This window comes from Solanum dulcamara, chromosome 8 (genome assembly GCF_947179165.1).
Source record: "Solanum dulcamara chromosome 8, daSolDulc1.2, whole genome shotgun sequence".
Classification (NCBI taxonomy): domain Eukaryota; kingdom Viridiplantae; phylum Streptophyta; class Magnoliopsida; order Solanales; family Solanaceae; genus Solanum; species Solanum dulcamara.
In genome coordinates this window covers 68,621,495-68,638,961 of record NC_077244.1, presented here as the reverse complement: position 1 = coordinate 68,638,961, position 17,467 = coordinate 68,621,495, and the positions used below count along the sequence as shown (strand labels likewise).

Below are 17,467 nucleotides of genomic sequence, written 5' to 3'. Positions count from 1 at the left end.
ATATATATGTAAAATAATGCTTAAAGTTATTGCATACTCTTTTTCTAAAACCTTCTACACATGTCTTATAATCTTCATTATAGTAATAAACCAGGCCAAAGATTCGTTTGTGACCACTTTGAGTGCTGGTCATGCCTAGGGTGCAGGCTCGAGTTATGACACTTATGTAATACTCTTTCCATTTCATATTAGTTGTTCACATTTTATTAAAAATAAATGTCCAAATTAATTGTCAATTTAGAAAATTAAGAGAACATTATTTTTTAAAATATTTTTTTTAGCCATACAATTAATTCCTTTTTGAAAGTGCAAACACGTTTGTAAAGTTTGAAGAAAAAATATTTAAGGGATAAATTAGTAGAACTACCATTTTTATTTATGATTTTTAAGTGGCGTGTAAAGAAAAAAAGGGACAACTAGTATAAGACGGAGGGAGTAATTAAAAAAAAAATTCATAAATAGCCACTATAATAAATTTAATTGGGCTCCTTAGCTATAACTATAGTTTAAACTGCCTCGTTTGTATAATTCGCGGATAATTGAGCTATTTTTTTATAAACTCGAAATAACGAATTTATACAAATACAAATATCTGAACTTTAAACAGTTATACAAATTATATTATACAAAATTATATCATACAAAGGTTATACAAATTTTGAATTATACAAACTCGAACCATAATTAATGCTAAATGTTAGTGGAGAATTACAAATTAAATAAACTATAACTATGTTAACTAATTAACTAGTATATATTTGCTTATTCACGTAATTTCCCTCAAAAATAATAATCAAAGAACACTGAAAAAACCCATAGTTACGTAATTCCTATATCACATCACATAAATAAATCTAGATTTATTCTTAAGTAATTCCTATATTATATCACATAAATGTAGATTTATTCTCCTATGTAATTCTTAGAAGGATTTTGTTCAATTTTCGGAGAACTAAATTCCCCTGCATGGAATATTCTGTCATATTCCTTCGAATTTCCATAAACCTCCCGGCTAATACATGAAAGTTATTTTTTCCATAAAGCAAAATGTATGTATTCACCGTCGGATGATCCGTGACAATCAAGTATACCAAAATCTAACGGCTAATATCCAAAATAAGTTGAGGATGCCGAAAGAACAAAACCAAGTGGCTATAGGAATTTGAGTGGATTTGCGTTAACTTACCACTAACTTGTGTAATATTCCCTTAGCATCTTATTTTTTGTACCTAATTCCCTTTTTTTCCCTCCCTATAAATCTCCCTCTTCAGTTTGGTGTTCACAAAACCAAATAAATTCCAAAAGAACAAGAAACAAAGTTCTTCTATAGTCTTTAACCCTTAGAGAAGTTACTCAAAAAAATGGCTGGAATTGTAGTGGTTTTCGACTTCGACAAGACGATTATCGACGTGGATAGTGATAATTGGGTGGTGGATGAGTTGGGTGCTACTGATTTGTTTAATCAGCTTCTTCCCACTATGCCCTGGAACTCTCTCATGGTTAGTTTTCGTTTGCTCTTCATTTTATTCCCTTTTTTCGTACTATACTTTTATGTTTGTCTCTTGATCTTTGTGCAACGGGCTGTCTAACAATGATATGATATTGCATTTTTTGTTTCTTGCTAGTGGCTGATAATTTCCGTTTGGTTTCAAATTACAGGATAGAATGATGAAGGAGCTTCATATACAAGGCAAAACTATTGAAGACATTAAAGAGGTACTGAAACGGGTTCCCATACACCCCAGCATTGTCCCAGCCATTAAATCAGCACATGCATTAGGGTATGTATCTTTCAAGAACAGCCATTTTGTATTTCCTCTGCTTTCTTTAAATCTGCTTCATAGAAATCAGAGAATTTGTTATGGGTTTATACTAATTCCAATGTGTGATAATTCAGTTGTGATTTGAGGGTAATAAGCGATGCAAATGTATTCTTCATTGAAACAATCTTGAAGCATCTCGGAATTAGGGATTGTTTCTCGGAGATCAACACGAATCCAGGCTACGTCGATGAGGAAGGCAGGCTTCGAATCCTCCCTTATGTTGATTTTCACACATCCCCTCATGGATGCAATCTCTGCCCTCCCAACATGTGCAAGGTAAATAAATACTCCATCCATTTAAAAAAAAATGATTTTAGAATATAACATGTAATTAACTAATTCTTTTTCCTAATTGTTGTTCTGTTTAATGCAGGGTCTGATAGTAGAAAGAATTCAAGCCACCATGGCTAAGGAAGGGAAGAAAATAATGATCTATCTAGGTGATGGAATCGGCGATTTCTGCCCCAGTTTGAAGCTCAGGGAAGCTGATTTTGTCATGCCAAGAAAAGATTTCCCTGCTTGGAATTTGATAAACGAAAACAGGACACTAGTAAAAGCAGCGGTCCACGAGTGGATTGATGGGGAAGAACTCGAGCACATTCTTCTACAACTAATCAACACAATCACTGTTGAAGAAAGCCAATTGTTATCAGTGGAGTGCAAATTCCATACAATGTCCAAAGCAGCTCATGGAGCGTTGCCACGGGCTCTTCCAGTGCCTTACTAAATACTAATGTCAAGATTCCTCAACTCATTACCATGAAGCTTCTGACTTGCAATTGATTTTGATTTTAGATTGTTAAATATGGTTTCTCTGTTGATCAACATGAACAAAGAGATAAACTAAAAAAGTGGGCTATGAGATTGCTGTAATTAGTTTTTTTATCTATGGCATTTTTCTATCAAAAGTACAAAAGTGGTTTGAGTTCAGAAGATTCTTAACTACTCTTAAAGAAAATATAAAGTGTATATGATAACTGTATTGATAGACTCGTAAAAACCTCACTCTCAAGCTACTCAACTCTCAAGCTACTTTCTAAGGTTACAGTAAGTTGCACTAATTTGTTGCATGATGTTCCATCTCCTTTTATTTCTCAAATCCCAACCATGATACACCAAAAAGTGTAGTTTGGGTAGGATCTTAGCTTGTTGCCAATCAGCCAATGGAGTGAAAAATCTGCATATGGTTTCGATTTCACAAATCCCAACGGTTTTGTGAATGTGGAAAAGAGATAGAAAGAGCAGGTACTTATAAAGAAATAGAAACGGTTAGTGTGGCATTTTAACATTTTATTAAATTGCAATTTTAGATTTTATTAAATTGCAATTTTAGCAATTGTCCATTGATGGCATATAATGTCATCTTTATTCTATTTTGCATTAGTGCATATATTACTCAATTCATTATGTTTTTTAAACATAATTAGTGGTGCACTAAATGATAATTTCTTTTAACATAATTATCACTAGTAAGTGGTGCACTAAGTGATAATTTCTTTTAACCTAATTATCACTAGTAAGTGGTGCATTAAATAATAATTGTGCACTAAATGTTAATGATGACATTCCATTATTTAGAAATTAACCTAATTATCACTAGTAAGTAGTGCACTAAATAATAATTGTGCACTAAATGTTAATGTTGACATTCCATTATTTTTTTCATCTTTTGAATGTTTTCCTCCCCTCTAAATAGAGAAGTCTTCTTTGTTTTGAAATGGAAGAAAACATTGAGTGCATTAAGTTTGTTGAGTTACATTTTGTGATAAGACTGTTGTATTCTGGAGGGGACAAGTCAAGAGGACTACTGCTGGACCGGTGAAAAGATTTGCTGCAGTGGGCTTAAATCTCCTTAAAGAGAGCGAGATATTCGCGTCTCAGCCAAGAAGTGAATTTATTTTCTTCATTTTATTTTTCAATTATAATTTGTCATCTTGTAATTTCACCAACAGAAACCAATAACATGCAACAGAGGAAATAATTTCAAGGACTAGTAAGTGGCAGAACATACTGATGATCCTTACTGTAGCATAACTGATATCCTCTCCTTCGTAAGCTGTCTTGTGTCAAACAGGCACCATAAATTGTATTCCATAAAAAGCTTGCAACTTTATAGGAACTCATCTTTGAAATCATTTCCCAAGGACAGTGAGTTACTGCTACTTTTCTGTTGAAGCAAACTTTTGTAACAGGAGTTACCTGAGAATCTGCCAGCCATGCAGCCTGTCCATACTATCGAAACTTGATCCACCTCCACATATACTGCTTCCAGTTTCTGCAACAGAAGATGAAATTAAACCTATCTATTTATCACTCGCTGAAACTTCTGAAATTAAAATTTCTATCCATCTCAATGTAGCATCTTGAGATTGGGCGATTCTTGAGGATGACTATATTCAGGAAAAAGCTCTTCCAATATTGACCCTTCCAGCCATTTATCCGACCATTGATCTTCCTGCCATTGCATGTCTTCATTTTTCTTATTCCCCATCCATAAATTCCTCCTAAAATATTCTACCAATTGGTTTCCATAATGCAACTCAGTATGAAGTAGCCACCGATGTAGTGCACCAGTTATCAGTTTTGCTATATTTTATTGCTATCACATTCTTCCAGAATTCATCCATGCTCATCGTACCTCCTGTTCCATTTGAAGAGCAAACTTTTGTTGAGCATTTCATATTTTTGATTCCCATACCTTTACTTCTTTTATTCTTGGGTACTATGGGCCCGTCGGTCCTACTAAATGCTGACTGCATTCCTTTCTTCTTAGAATTTCATCCCCATAAAGTCAGGTTATTTTATTCAAACCCCTTTTTCAACATTTGCAGATATGGGCAGTAAAGACATAGAGTAGGTAGGGATGCCTTTCAAAACACTAGCTGATCAGTATAAGATATTAGAGTAATATGATCATAAAGCTAACTTCAAGTTAACTTAAGCAGGACAGTTTGCCTTCTCTTGAATTTCTGTCCATTGAAACTCTGTACTACAAGTAGCTGATGAAGATTACAGTAGATGCAATAAAGCAAACTCATTTAAGCATGCCAAGATGGGGACCAAGATTATTTTTTTTGATAGATTAGGGTCATTTCAGTTCATCAGCATGGCTGATGCATAGCGAAAAGGACAAAGTCGAGGTAGAAGTCATGTCTGTTCAGCATAGTTCAAATGCTACGTCTGCGGCCCTAATCCCAGTTCACGCTATTGGAGATAATTCAATAGCCATGAATGGATTGAAGTTACTAAGAAAATTCGGCGGTACCCATCGCTGTCAGGGGTTTTTGCTGAGGCAAATGAGATATTGGCTACTAATGAAACTGAAGCTTTCATTTTCAATGTTGGCAATGAATGGCAATCAAATTCTAAGTGTCTAATTCAACTGCAATCAGATTACGACAATCATTAACTATCAGCTGTTTGAGCCTGTCACTCGTGATCTTCATAGTTTTCAAGGTCGAACTTTTCAAGATTTTGTAGATCCCCATGACTTGAGATCTTAAGATCTTCAAGATTAATTGCAGCAATATCAACCAATTCGAATCCAGAAGGGCAAAATTCCAAGTTAACCTTCTTTAAACAAGTTTCACAAATTGGTCAGTCCGTCAAAGCACTGCAAAGATAAAACCTCTAAATTGCAGCAGTTTGTGCATAGAGCTTGGATAAATTCCTCGTCCAAAAAAAGCGTCACATAGGTGAAACTCTTGCAAAGTTGAAAACATTATTACACCGTTAGAGGGCAATTTAACCTTAAATCCATTCAAATTTAGCAAGTTTAGTGCTTTGGCATTGAAAATTGCCTTGGTCAAGTACTGTTTGTAATCACATTCTCCTTCATTAATAGGTCTCTTTATTCTTAGATTCAACTCTTTGATATTACAACCTACAAGTGTTAAAATCCAATTGTCGGCATAAGAAATATTGTGTTGTGTCCTATATGACAATAATCTCTTGCTTTCGCCGATTTGCTAGAGTTTGATCCACAACCTTCACGAGCTTTGGCGGCTTGTTTTCTGACATTGAGTTGGGGAAAAATTTATCACCAAAATTTGAAGAGAGAAGTGAGTTCCAAATATTGGATTTGGACAATGTACTCATTCTTACCACATCTTTAACAAGAAGGAAAGACTCCTATATGGTCATTCAATTATTGAGGAGATCCTACTAAAGTTTTTTTTTTGAAATTTTCTTTCCTATATGATCATCCAAAGTATTGAAAAGATCCCACTAGAGTCACTTTTGGATTTTTCTTCCCTGTAAGGTCATTCAGCTATAGTATGTCAAATGGTATAAGCATCTCTCATATGCTTGTTATAGATTGCATGTATGACGTATTACACGGTGAAGACTGATTTGGTCATACAATATACATATGTATATCTACTGAGTTTATGTGTATATGTTTATGGTATTTGGAAATGCAAGTTTTTGAGTAAAGCTCGAGTCTTTGTCATATATTTTGATTGATTCATGAACTCTTGTCGATGCCTTTCTTTGAATGCTATATGTACTTGCATAAATTAATTTGTGCTTTATTTTTATTGTTATTACATGTACTAAATAGGTTCATGAGAGTATTTTTTACACACACTATTTTATTGGAAATAAACGATAATATTTGTTGGTTTGTGTTGTGCTCATATATATAGGACTCTTCGACATTGTGTTTGCAAATACTGCTCTGAGTACCAATATTGCTTACTAAGGTGATTCAGAGATGGATCATGATTTCCAATGGAGAGCTACCTGCACTTGTTGGTTGTAGCTTAGGGTTAATTTTCCATTAGCGCTATGTACATTTTAAGCAGTTACGTAATATTCATCCCTACTCTAAGATGCTCTTGACTAAGAGTATCTCGGATTTCGATTGTGTGACATCATTATTTAAGTAATTATTCCTATATAAATGATTTTTTTATTATTAAATATTACTCTATTTTTGGGATACTTTTTTTATTACAATCTATAGCATGATTTATCATGAAATCACCTATTGTTCCCCTCATCTCTCTCCTCCTCCTCCAACCCCTCATCTCCCTCCTCCTCCAACCTCACTTTTTTTCCTTCTCCAACGAGTCCTTCTCTGGCGAGTCTCATCTCCCTCCTCCTCCAACCTCGTCGGAGAATAAAACAACGAATAACAACCACCACCCCAACTCTCATTTTTCTTTCTCACCTCCACACCACTACCAAATAGACCCAACAACAACAAATAACATAGAAATCAAATCGGAAATCCATCAAACTCCATCCAAAAATTACAAGCTCTGGCGATCTCCATGAAAATCAGTGATGGCAAGTCCCTGTTCCTCTTTACCTTTCATGTTAATTTTTATTTTATTTTCCATGTTAGAACTTCGTTGGCATTCATATCAAGTCGGAAAAACTCTCTCCGGCGACGATTCATCTTCAATGAAGTCAAGGAGATACAATGGGCGATATGGATTGTTGTGGCGTTGTTTGTTGGTCACTTCGGCGTATGTCTTTGCCAGAGAAAAAAAAGAGGACAGAAAGGGGTGGAGTGCGGTGGTGATGGTGTGTGCACCGAAAAAATTGGGAAAAAAGGAATTTGGTGCATGGTTGCTTTGTGGGTGGGTGGACTGCATGGTGGTTTTTTTTGGTTGGTTTGGTAGTCCAACGATGGTCTGGTGGTGGTGATTCAATGGAGAAGAAGAGGTGAAGCTTTGAAAAGTTGTATTACAATTGTATTAGATAAAAAAATAGTTGTAATAGAATTTGAATTCAATATTATATATTGTTATGAATTCAATTGTTGTCTAACAACATAAATTAATTTGAACAGTACTGGAATGTTTGAAATTCATACATAATACTTATAATACATTTGTATTGAAAATATTTTAATTATATATTCACCACGTGCACTGAAACATGCTTATAATATGTATAATATATTGAATTCAAAATGTATTATCATTATATTAATTTTTTTCTCATATTAACAGTGCTAAAATACATTATTGTATTAAAAATATTTTAGCTATAAATTAACCATATGCATTGAAAAAAGCCTATAATATTATATATTGAATTCAAAATCTAATATATTATTGTATTAAAAATATTTTAATTATATATATTATATACAAGAAACTAGACTTTTAGTGGCAACAAATGTCGCTACAGATAGACAGAAAGTCCCCACAAATTATTTTTAGTGGCGACATTGGCGTCGTGGCAAGTACTTCCAAAACTAAACGTTATTTGTGACGACAATAGCGCATCGCCACTAAATATGCTTATTTTTGGCAACTACTGCCGCCCAAAAGGGAATGGAATATGTCACCACAAAAAAGATATTTGGTAGGATCGCCACTATAGTCTAACCTTTTAGTAGCGACCTCAGTCACCACAAAAATTATTATACCTTCAGCAACACCTCTTGTCGCTGAAATAGCCTTAAATTTAGTGGCAACACTAGTCGCCACAACACATTCTAACTTCAGCAGCAACTCTTGTCACTACAATAGCCTTAATTTAGTGGCAACATTAGTCGCCACATTTTTTCAACAAAAAAAATAAAATATACATTATTATTGATTCAATTACATATCAATATCAAAACATCCAATATTGTTACAGAGAACACAAAATATACACCTCAACTCAAATATTTTAAATAGTTCACCCACTAAAGAGTCAATTAAATATACTCCTACTACACAATACGCTATTGTATATTTTATGCACTTACATATAATTAAAAAAGTAACACATGTAGTGTCTTCACACTCCTCCTTAATCACGTCAGTTGTAATTGTTTAAAAGTATTGTCCCTGTATTAACAAAAAAATATAGAATCATTCTCATAATCTATAATGAGAACAGAATAAGGAGTGACCATGCAATATATTTGACTAAAAGAATCCAAAACAGTTTTTAAGAAAGTAAATGGATCATTCTTCAGCACCCTACATGACCTTATCTTCCACACAGAAAGAAATTCATACAAATATAAATTGCGTAAAAGGATAAGAGTACACCGCTTTAGCATAGAAAAAACATCATATAAGTGGTTAAGTGGGCAATAACAACAGTAATGTTGTCTTAGACAAAGCAAAACACACTGAGATTTACTTAAGCTCCCTTTGAGTTAGTCGGTTAACGAAGTGCCAGAGCTCAAAGAAAATTAGTCTGTAATAGTATTTCATTATTTACAAAGAAAGTCACAACGCAACTGCAACAATTATAAAGCTGTATAACCTGCATAAAATAGATGTAGTTCTTTGCAACCATAAAAGTTTTGTTATGCAAGGAAACATATCTCACATTATTTTTCTTATTATAATATCTACTTTACATATAGTATTTTAGAGTAATCTCAACAAACTTCTATTTTAGAGTGATATACAAGTAACGTATCATTGTACTCCTACAACTACCTAATTCATCAAATGAAACTATCTAGCCAAATTTAGAAGTTGCAAGTATAGTTTTAATTATCATGAAAGATATGCTCCGTTCAAAATTATAAGTGAAACATGGTCCTTGAAATGAAAAAGACAAAAGAGACGGGTGATATTGCTGACCTCTCCCACTTCACTTGGAAGTTCCAAAGATCTTGACAAGATTGCAAGGCACTCAACATGGTGTATAACAATAAAAAAATTTACTTCCTTCTGAGAAAAATCCTCCTCATAATCAATAAATGGGAGTGGGAATACACAATTATCATATTTGCAGGAGGTGCTGATTTTGTTTATCATTTCTCATATGCAGATTAAGTGATCAGGAGAAGATGAAAACCAAGTTACGAAAAAAAATATAAAAACATAACTCAAGATGGATTACTAGAAATAAGAAAATATTAAGGTCAGAAACCACATTGCTCATGTAAAATTGAAAAAAGTTAACAAACGTCTTTATACAAAGAAAGTATGTCAAAATTAAGAAGTGGAGCTTATAAAACTTTAGAGATGTATTGAGTGTGACTTTCCACTATTGTGAACTGTTGCACAATAATAAGTTAAAAGTGTCTTAATGGATGGCATTTTCAGTTCTTTGTGAAAGCAAACTGTCAGATGCAGAGGTATGTGCCAGAAGTTAATGTTAGCACATTAAAGCTGACACCTTTCGTTTTGTTGGAGCAAAGCTAGTGTGTTATGATATCACATTTTTGTTTTCTTAATGTGGATACTGGTATATAAAAGAGGATCAATGTTAGGATTTTTACAACAATAATTGTGCAGTACGAGATATGTTTTGAAAGCATAACGATCCAATGGACGATTGGGAATGGAGAAATTTTAGAATGAATTGAATTCAAGGATAAAAGGAGAAAGCAAAACAAATAGAAGGAATCAACATTGACCTATTCTTAATTAGATGTACATAACTATTAGTGGAAAATAGAACGTCGACATTATGCTTGCTTTAGCGTGGGAATGTAGCTTCTTTTGGAGGGCACTCCTTTGAGCTTATTCAGCCTGCCATTTCTTATCTCAAAAAAAGTACAAACGATCAAAGTCAGCAAGAGTAAATCTAATGATATGCACCTAAACTTCAATAGGACAATCACAATCTAAGAGGAAAGAACACATAGACACGACGAGTATTTATTATACCAATTAAATTATTAACTGAGGAAGTTGTTTAAAAAGGAAAGAAAGAGCCTTTAACATAAAGTTCACTGACATGATAAACTTCGGCTTGTCATTGTAATGTTGTTAGATTAACTCATATCTGTTATGAACTCGTCGTGTCATAGATGTACAACGAATTCAACGTAGCCACACCAAAAAGAAGGAAGCATCTCCCAATAGAAACAATTTGCAAACTGAGAGCTAGTTAGAAAACTCCCTAGGTTCTCAAAAATTGAAATGATAAAGTATTTGATAGTGTAATACTAATTGGATTGAAAGAACCAAAAAGGTGCATACCACACCTCAAAAGAACTCTAGCAGTAGCTAAACAAAAGAGAAATTGCATCCACATTGTATCTAAAAAGCTATACTTTGTAAAGAATCAAAGACTATATCTTATCACAAATGGATCTAAATAAGCGAGCTATCAGGATTTTTAAGGTACAATCTCTATTTATCTTACGAAGATTTTCAAGAAAATAACGTCTTTCGTCTAACATGATGGGGAAATAATGAAGACTATTATACTAGCGTTGCTCATGAGATGTTATCGATAATGATTTCAATGTGATGTATGAATTACTGAACAAATTTCCAAAAATCGATCCAAATTTTTAAAATCTAAACTTAGTAAAGTCCTGATCGGTAAAATGGGCCTCTAAAAATTGATTTTTTAAAAAGAAAAATATTATGCTATTTTTTTTAATTGAACTAAAAAAATATTGAAAGATAGTCAATAAAGGAGGGCCAACAGAGTCAAAAAGGGAGGCCAACAAAGTCAAAAAAGGCTGCCTCCAGCAATGACTTTGTTGTGTTGAATTAAACATACGCGTTTTGAAAATGCGTAAAATAATTTTACGCGTTTTCATTCTCCTATAAATAGAGGGCCTCTTGCCCTCATTCAAATCATCCCAGAAAGAGAGAGTAAGAATACAAAGAGAGTTATACACCAAGATAAATATTTTTAGTCTTGAGTGTCCTTTTTAGTAGTTGTTCCTTTTACAAGAGAGAAGTGTTAATTGTTGTTTTCTCCTTGTATTTGAGAGTTGTGTACTCCATATATTTTATAGTGAGATCCTTCTACCCCGTGGTTTTTTCCCTTCTATCATTTAGAGGGGTTTCCACGTAAAATTCTCGTGTCCAATTTATTTTCAATATTTTCATCATATCAAACTTTAGTTGTGGTGCTTCCTACCCCCAACAAATATTACCACATAAACTGAAACAGTGAAATATATATCATGTTAGTACTATCTTTTGTGTGAATTGGACGAGTTTAAGGTGTCATAAATCCAATTAGAACATACAAATTATGTGATAATAACTATTTGAATTGAATATTTTATGAAAACTAAAAACATTTTAAGGTTTATCATTAGTGAAAAATATTTTTATTTTTATTTTTTTAATGAGGTAGGGTAGGAGAAATTGTGAAGAAATTACATGTGGGGAATCAATCTCTCACCCGCTAGGTGAAAGTTCAAGTAGTCAACTAAATGAACTACTAAGATTCCCATTACTGAATAATATTTTTAAATTTTTTCATATTTAATTTGGTTGATTATAATATTTTTACAAGTTTCTTAAAAATGAGGAAAATGACTTCTCTAATTGAAATATAAAAACAATTTTCACTTTCAAGTAGTTCATTGTTTCATCTCCACATCCCAATATCCCCATCCTTTGACCATCTCAACACCACCACCACCCCTCCCAACCCCAAAACCCAAAACCCCACTCCCCACCTCTTTCCACAATCCACCATATAGTGTTTTTACTATAATTTATTTTTAGTTATTTATCAAACACTAGAATATTTTTTTTCAAAAAAATCCACTTATCTTTTAAGAAAGAACACTTCCCTTCGTACCCAATTCACCCTAAAAACCTGATAGTTGATACTTCTGATACTAATAAAATAAAAGGCAAAATAATTGACAGATTTTAATCGACAAGAAAAAAACACTAACAAACAGGTGGGCTGGCGGTTGGCTATTGCCTGATTTGTTTCATGAACTTCTTATAAATAGTTACCGACAGGTTTATGCCGTTTGGAAGGGATACAAAAATCTCCGTTTGAATTTAAGAAATTATAATTCAAATTTAATTAAAATATGTTCAGGTTGGATCTATTTTTTTTAGAAAATAACTTAATTTAGTTATTTCATATTTTCAATTTTTGGGACTACAAATAGAACATCAGATTATAATATGTGTCAACCTGCTTTAGTAATTTCTTATTTCTACCATAATAATTCGAATAAGATATTCATGCAAGAATTAATAAAACCAGTATGAAGGAAATATCTAACCATAGAAGCATTAAAACCAGAGAATTAACAAGTTCAAACATAATAAAACCATAACAAATAGAAAATATCCTAACAGTCATGAAGAAAAACTATAAAATAGTTATTTTGAAAATTAACAAATTCAAACGTAGTATAATCATATTCAAAATTATAATACTAATAGTTCATGTTTTGAGTATTTGGACATGAGTCTTATAGATAAAGATAAATATAAACCGCAAAAATTTCGAACAAGCAAATTCAGAATTCAATGTGAAATTCAAAAATATTAGAAGTTAAATTTGAACTCCAATTTAAAAATCCAAACCAGATATTTTAAAAAATGACTTGAGTTTCGATTTGCCCAAATTATGCATGTCCATCCCTAATTTATTGAATTCAACCATGATTCTTTTAAAAACTAACTCAATATTTCGTTTCGTCACTTTAGAAATAAAATTTACATGTGGTTGCTAACTTGTTTAGTTTAACATATAAAAATCTGTTGACTGACAATTAATGCTATTTTTTCTAGGTAGTACATGATTTATGTCTTATCTTACTTCAAATTTAAGGAAAATAAATTAATAAAATTATGCTTCTGAGACACAAACAGAACAAACTATTGTTAGTTTACTCACTCAGAATATAATTTTTCCCATTCAAAAATTCACTTAGTTGGATTAGTTTGACCTTTTGAGAAGATTAAAATCTGTTTTTAAATTGACAAATAGTCATTTTAAATTAAATTTTGGTCAATGGTTCAAAATTATTGAGTGTTTGATAACTTTTTAATGGAATAGTGCAGACAATAGAAATTGGTGTCTAGAGAATAATCAAGACAAAAAAATATTACAATAATTATAGTATTTTAGTTCAATATTATGAGTGTTACAATCTCAAATTTTTGGATTTTTCTTTTCAAAAGTAAATTTAAGGGTCTTTGAGCTTGAGCTTGATTTGTATCTGAATTCAAGAGAATTTAAGCTTAATCTTGAATTTTCGTCTTAATCTCCACAACTTCTAGAAAAATACTTGAGTGTTTGAATGCTTGTAGCTTGTAGAGAAATTTAATACGTTTGATCCGTGTATTCTTTCTGACTTCTTGTTAGAATTTTGATTTCTTTTCGAAATCATGAGGATCTCTATTTATGTTCTAGAATGGGAGAGTTGTGATGAAGACAAACTCTTTTGACCAATAGATTTAAGTAACATGGATTTGATTGAGTTTAACACGTCATCAATACACATGACACATTTTCATTAGCATTTGATTTTGACGACATGTAACATGATTCTATTGACTCTTTTATTTAACTTCATAAGCCATACTATTTGACATATGACACCAAACTAGGCTTCTAGGATAAGATGACATCTTCGGTTAGCAAATTAAGCCCATCATTGGATCAATCAAAACCCAAATCATTAGACTAGCCCAAAATCACTTAACTAAGATTTTTAAAATTGAATCTAATAATACAAAAATCACAAAATTTAAATCTAATAGGCTTAAGTCATATGCGGCCCCTTAAAAATTGTCCTCATATTTCACTTAGACAGCTCAACAGACCCCTTTTCCTATTAGGCACTCCAACCTTAAAAAATAAATATCCATCAAACATTTTTCTGACACCTAGTCAAAGAGAAAGTGTGTGTAATACACATAGCAAAATAACAAATCAAATGAAGACACATGGCATTTTTATTTAAAATAATTATAAAAAAAATAATTTTTGAATATAAAAAAGTCTACCGAAAACTTTATACTTTTATATTGTGAAAATTTCACAAATAGCTACTATAAAAAATTTAATAGGCCAAAATAACAACAATTTAGGTAATTACATTCTGTAACTATAACTATAACAGTTGTATGTATAATTCGCTTACCAGTTTGTACAATTCCATGCGAATATACAAAATCCGTTTGTATAATTCGCTGGCAATATACAAACAGGGTAAGTATAGATGGTAGGGTAAGTATATACAAAATCTGAATTTATTCAATTAGAAAATTCTGAATTTATACAGTTGGGAGCTTATTTATACAAATTCTGCACAACTACAGCTATGTATATTAATTACTGGAAAAAATTTACCGCGAGTAAAAATTAACTTAAACTATATCTATAATTAACTAATATATGTTTGTTAATTCATGTTATTTTCCCTTTTATATTTTGTCTAATAAATACAAACTCAATTAAAAAGAACCAATCTGACACCTCTTTCTAAGCTCCAATATCTGAAAAAGTGTCCAACATTTGGGCCCTAAATGCATCCTTATAGACCTCTTTCTAAGCTCCAATAAGCCTAAGAAGCCCACTTAGCCAATAGCCCAGCAGGATGATAACTACTGCTTACCTTCTAGTATTTGATCGCGACACACACGTTCATGAGGAATTATTACGGGTGTCATTCGACACTGCTTCATTGATGATCGTATTTTACTATATATATATATATATATACGTAGAGTTTTAGTTCATAATCAATACTGCTGGCATAATAATTAGAAATGAATGATAAGATGAAAGTGACGAGGTAATTTATACCTGCATTTTGAAGAAGCAAATGAGAAGGCGATGGATTATGTAAAGACTTGAGATTATATTAGTGAAGATATTATCATAATTTATATAGTTGAAACCAATAAAGCACGAAAGGAACATTTCAACAAGAGACGGTGCTTTTATTTAATTAAAATTTTAATGGCATGCACATGTGGTACCAATGTTGCATCATCTCTTTTTCTCAGCTACTTGATGAAATATTTGACTCAATCCAAATACATCAATCTCATCTATCAATTTTGTTTTATTTTTGACGGCTAACAAACACTTAATTAAGTCCAATCTAGATCTAATGGTTATTTTTTAATTAGTCTTTCATGTGGGGGTTTTGCCAAGAAGATAAAAAAAAGTGTGAAGTATCATTTCACTCACTAAGATTTTGTAGCATACTTGTTATAATTTTGTGCGTAAATAAATAAATATATATCGTTCGAGTATGATGTAGTAGTTAGATAGGTGCAAGACGCGGATCTACAATATCTCATATGAATATATGAATTTACGTGAAATCAATAATTTTGTTTAAACATATATAAATTAAAAGATACATTCATTTTCCTGGAGGAAAAGGATAATTCAAATTCTATATAATTAATTTGTTATGAGAAAACAAATATAGTGATTAGCGGATGGAGTGGGGGTAATGATAATATTTTGTCTATGGCTTTGACATTTATACCTTAATTTATGAAAATAAAAAAAGGGAATAAATTGGCCTTATTAATATCTGTGTATTGTTTTGTTTTTCTTTCTTTTGGGTTTCTAGGTGGGACTTGGGAGTTGTATTATTTCTATGTATATCAGTCATCAATCAAATGTCTATGAAACAAACATGATTTTTCTTCCAGCTGTTTTTAGCTAGGCTTCATTTATTTAGATGTCCTAGTTCAGCCTTTTTTTTTATTAGAGATAAAGTGTCAAAAACACATTTAAACTATTTTTTTTTTGAATGTCATACTTAAATTATTGGGAGTATGAGTTTTATACATAAACTTACACTCCCAATAGTTTAGGTATGAAACTCAAACTGAGAAGTGATAATTTAGATATCAAAAGATGTATAGTTTAGATGTGTTTTTGACACTTATCTCTTTTTATTATTTTGGTTTATTGCCGGTGTCTCTATTGCATTTATTTGAAGGGTAAATTATTTAACATGCAAATTAAATTATTTTGAGATTATAATCTTCGGATTAATTTATCTCACTTGAAAGATGAAATAAAATAACTCAAGTTGGATGCATGATTAATAACTTTGAAATTAGATTTATATGGTCAATTAAACAAAATATAAATTCTAATCACAAACTTAATCTTATGATATCCCACTTTGCCCCCGCGTATCAAACAACCCTAAGTTTTTCAATTTGTAATTTGTATTTGGTGCAATTTCCAGTGCTACAGTATCCTTTATTTGACAGGATTTCCTGATGTTTTCAAATAGTACTAATAAATGTTTCTGTTTTATTATTCCTGTTAAAATAATCAAAATTTGTTAAATATTTCGAAAAATTCTCCAAAGTATATTATTTCAGGAATTATTTTAAACTTATCTCCTAATATAGAGTCAACGGCCACAAATATATCTAAACTATCATCTTTTTACGAGTTTCATACATCAGCTATTCATTGTTCTATTTACCTAGCTAAACCATCACTCCCTATATATTAAAACATACTTCAATTCTGAGTTTACCTACACACGCCTATTATCGATTGAGAATAAATATTTATGTAACTCAACATTGAACTGTGTTTAAATACAAATAGAGTGATAATTTAAGTGTGTAAATAAAATAATAAATAGTTAAGATATGAACCTTGCGAAGAATGCTATTTTGAATGTGTTATTGACCATTAACTACCTAATATAAGAAATCAGTTTGTTCATTTTCTTGATTATTGATTGGTTCGTAACTTCATACATTCGTACATGCAAAGGTGGATCTAGGAGGAGGCGAGGGTGTTCACCTGAGTTTTCAATAAAAAATATAAGATATTTTAATTTTAGTGTATTTATATAGATTTTGAATCTCCTAAACACAAGACTTAGAGATTAATTTAGTATTTAGGTGTTTCAAAATTCATCATCAATTGGATGTGTATGATATTATATATACTTGCTCTCTAATCTTTATCTTTACATGTAGTCTGTAGAAGATCTAAAAAATTAA

The 17,467-nt window shown here is 31.7% G+C and overlaps 1 protein-coding gene across 1 annotated transcript; it reads left to right on the top strand.

The window, feature by feature from the left end:
• Positions 1–1,271: 1,271 nt before the first annotated feature.
• LOC129899293 (inorganic pyrophosphatase 1-like) lies at positions 1,272–2,712 on the top strand. The gene is made up of 4 exons (XM_055974204.1): positions 1,272–1,499; positions 1,660–1,781; positions 1,898–2,099; positions 2,197–2,712. Exons 1-4 carry the CDS (start codon positions 1,362–1,364, stop codon positions 2,548–2,550), a joined length of 816 nt encoding a protein of 271 aa, XP_055830179.1. The 5' UTR covers positions 1,272–1,361; the 3' UTR covers positions 2,551–2,712.
• Positions 2,713–17,467: the final 14,755 nt, after the last annotated feature.